This window comes from Rhagoletis pomonella, unplaced genomic scaffold, assembly GCF_013731165.1.
Source record: "Rhagoletis pomonella isolate Grant_MI unplaced genomic scaffold, Rhpom_1.0 Rhpom_scaffold_00013, whole genome shotgun sequence".
In the NCBI taxonomy this organism is placed as follows: Eukaryota; Metazoa; Arthropoda; class Insecta; order Diptera; family Tephritidae; genus Rhagoletis; species Rhagoletis pomonella.
The window spans coordinates 9,479,840-9,482,125 of NW_023458567.1; the positions used below are offsets into that span (position 1 = coordinate 9,479,840).

At 36.6% G+C, this 2,286-nt stretch overlaps 3 protein-coding genes across 3 annotated transcripts in view; 1 reads left to right on the forward strand and 2 right to left on the reverse strand.

Moving 5' to 3' along the window:
• LOC118748342 overlaps positions 1–347 on the reverse strand; it is a 1,915-nt gene extending 1,568 nt beyond the window's left edge. The window contains exon 1 of the mRNA XM_036482715.1: positions 1–347. Within this exon, the coding sequence (XP_036338608.1) occupies positions 1–249 (249 nt within the window). The 5' untranslated portion in view covers positions 250–347.
• An 86-nt stretch (positions 348–433) lies between these two features.
• On the forward strand, positions 434–1,187 carry LOC118748745 (39S ribosomal protein L30, mitochondrial). The gene is made up of 2 exons (XM_036483394.1): positions 434–633; positions 698–1,187. The coding sequence occupies exons 1-2, from the start codon at positions 506–508 to the stop codon at positions 1,110–1,112; spliced, it is 543 nt and encodes a 180-aa protein (XP_036339287.1). The 5' UTR covers positions 434–505; the 3' UTR covers positions 1,113–1,187.
• LOC118748744 (torsin-like protein) lies at positions 1,110–2,286 on the reverse strand (the record flags this gene model as incomplete). Its single annotated transcript, XM_036483393.1, is given in 4 exon segments — positions 1,110–1,306; positions 1,375–1,820; positions 1,891–2,159; positions 2,215–2,286. Coding segments are annotated over 4 exon segments (896 nt in total), but the record flags the coding sequence as incomplete, so codon positions are not given.

The window sequence follows — 2,286 nt, forward strand, 5'->3', positions numbered from 1 at the left end:
TATATCTGCAATCGATTTGACTTCCAAGCAAGGGTCTTGCATACAATTGTTCCTTAGCGCATTAGCCGTGCGCCTGCGAGCCACAATTTTCTTGGGTGTAGAACTGAAGGCAGAATTTGTGAAACAAGTTTTTGTATCCGTAGAAATTTCCGCGACGGATCCCAAATATCCTTCAGATTGTCTTTTGCGCTTCAGGGTAGGCAAGTCCGTTAAAACGCCGGTAAGCTGATTTTCTTTAGTTTTTGTCATTTTTTGTAGAAAAATTCACAAAAAGAAAACACCTCAAAAAGGACACGGGTCACTAATTTTTCTATTCAACGGCCATTTTGGATACAAACATCTGCCGCCAAACAAAATTTTCAAGTCGTACACTCTGTAGTTTCTGCCTCCTGTTCGTACTGTACTTTGATAAAATACAACTCTGTTTAGTAAACAGCTGTTTTTGTTGTTTCATAACCTAACCGCATTTGGTCTGTATAAAAATTTTGAAAATTGGATTTTATAAATGGATTTAACAAAAATGTTGCAGCCAGCCGCTCTAATAACACACACAGTACGTGCCTATGGCAAACACAATAAAAAATATTTATACAAGGACGGACAGAAATATGGCAAAGTGATATACTACCCAATGTAAGTACGCACTCATATAAATGACTGACGTTTTGAGATTGTTCATTTTTTCTAAATTTATTAGGACACCTGACCATGAAGATCCACCAGTTCAACCAGCGAAGTTATTCCGTGTACAACGTATTAAACCTGTCAAGGGTAATCCTTTTTGGGAGAAACGTATTCTGAAAGACCTAGGTCTCGATGGTAAACAAAGTGATTTTACTGTAGTAAAAAATATACCAGACGTCAATGCATTACTTTGGAAAATAAAGCACTTGATCAAAGTGACACCAATAACATTCCCGTATGGTGAGCCGACTGATAATGACATCAAATATACGGTTCTTAAGGAAAATGGTGAATGCATCGTTACTAAAGAAATCGGTCCTGTAGTGCAACGATTAGAAGCTGCTGAAGCATTCGAATCTGACCCAAAACGCTTAGACACTGATTTGTTAAAACGTGATGCACGTATGAAATGGCTCAACCCATGGTAATACGAAATATACACGTATATTTAGTATTTCGTGTGACTTTTATAAGAAATAAATGCATTAAAAATGATATATAAATCCCTGGCTTTCAATTGATCCACACTTCTGTTGCTACTTTCTTTTCTATTGTTTTACAACCCGAGGTCGCAAAAAGTCCGTGTTCCCGATCATAAGTAATCACATCTTGAAGTAATGACCTACATATGATGAAAGAAAAAAAAATATTTGAGAATTTTTAAATATACAAACATTAATTTGATCGTACTCTATCACGCCTTCCTTCGGATCTCGGCCCCATTTTTTAAACTCTGCGGCTATGCATTTGAGAACATGCTGCTTTTCGAGCGGCAAGAATGGTAAATAGTGATCAATTACGTGTTTTTCAATTAAACCAGCTTTCTTTAACCCCCCTTCTATGTTATAAGACACCTTCTCTAGTACCTGCTCAAAAGCACTGAGTTTGATGTTTTCACGCATTGCACCATTTTTTAGCATTTTTGCCAGTTGATGTGAAATTTGTACACCAGCCGTATTGGAAATGAAAATAAAAATAGCCTTAGAGCCACTCAAATTATCTGGTAGTCCATTGTAATCTACTAGCGATGTTAACGATTCAAAAACTCCTTGCGGCATTTTATCTACTTCATCAAAAATAAACAAAGACAATGGACAATCGTTAATGCCTTTTGTGACGTCAGAGTAAATGCGGTACTATTTGGTATGATAAAGAAAACTAAATGGAAATGAAATGCACTTTTGATTTGAGTTAATATTTACTCACGTTATACTTATTTACATCATTATCTATGGAAAAATCCAACCTTCCTCTATACTTGTGAATAAATCTGCTGTTCACACCTTTTTCGTACAATGCCTCTGCGATCATATCAGCCACATAATTTTTCCCTGTGCCCGGGGTGCCATGAAAACTCATCACCAGTGGTTTGCGTGAAGAACTGTGAGGATTTATATGAGCTTCTAGCGCCGAAATTAACTGCTGTATGACGATATGCTGTCCATACAGCTTCTCCGTCAGTGTTCTTCTCAGCTCTAAAAAAAAAAAAAAAAACAATAAATTCTACAATGCCTATTACTAATTGATTACCTCCAATATCCCCCTTAATACTACGCTCATTGCAGCATTCTGACCAACGGCAATAAGTTTGATCTTTAAGTA

What these genes read in the sequence shown, in the direction of transcription:
- LOC118748745 (XM_036483394.1), top strand. Translation starts at nt 506, where the DNA reads ATGGATTTAACAAAAATGTTGCAGCCAGCCGCTCTAATAACACACACA. An exon ending in AAAGTGATATACTACCCAAT is followed by an intron (nt 634 to 697) that starts GTAAGTACGCAC and finishes TAAATTTATTAG; the next exon opens with GACACCTGACCATGAAGATC.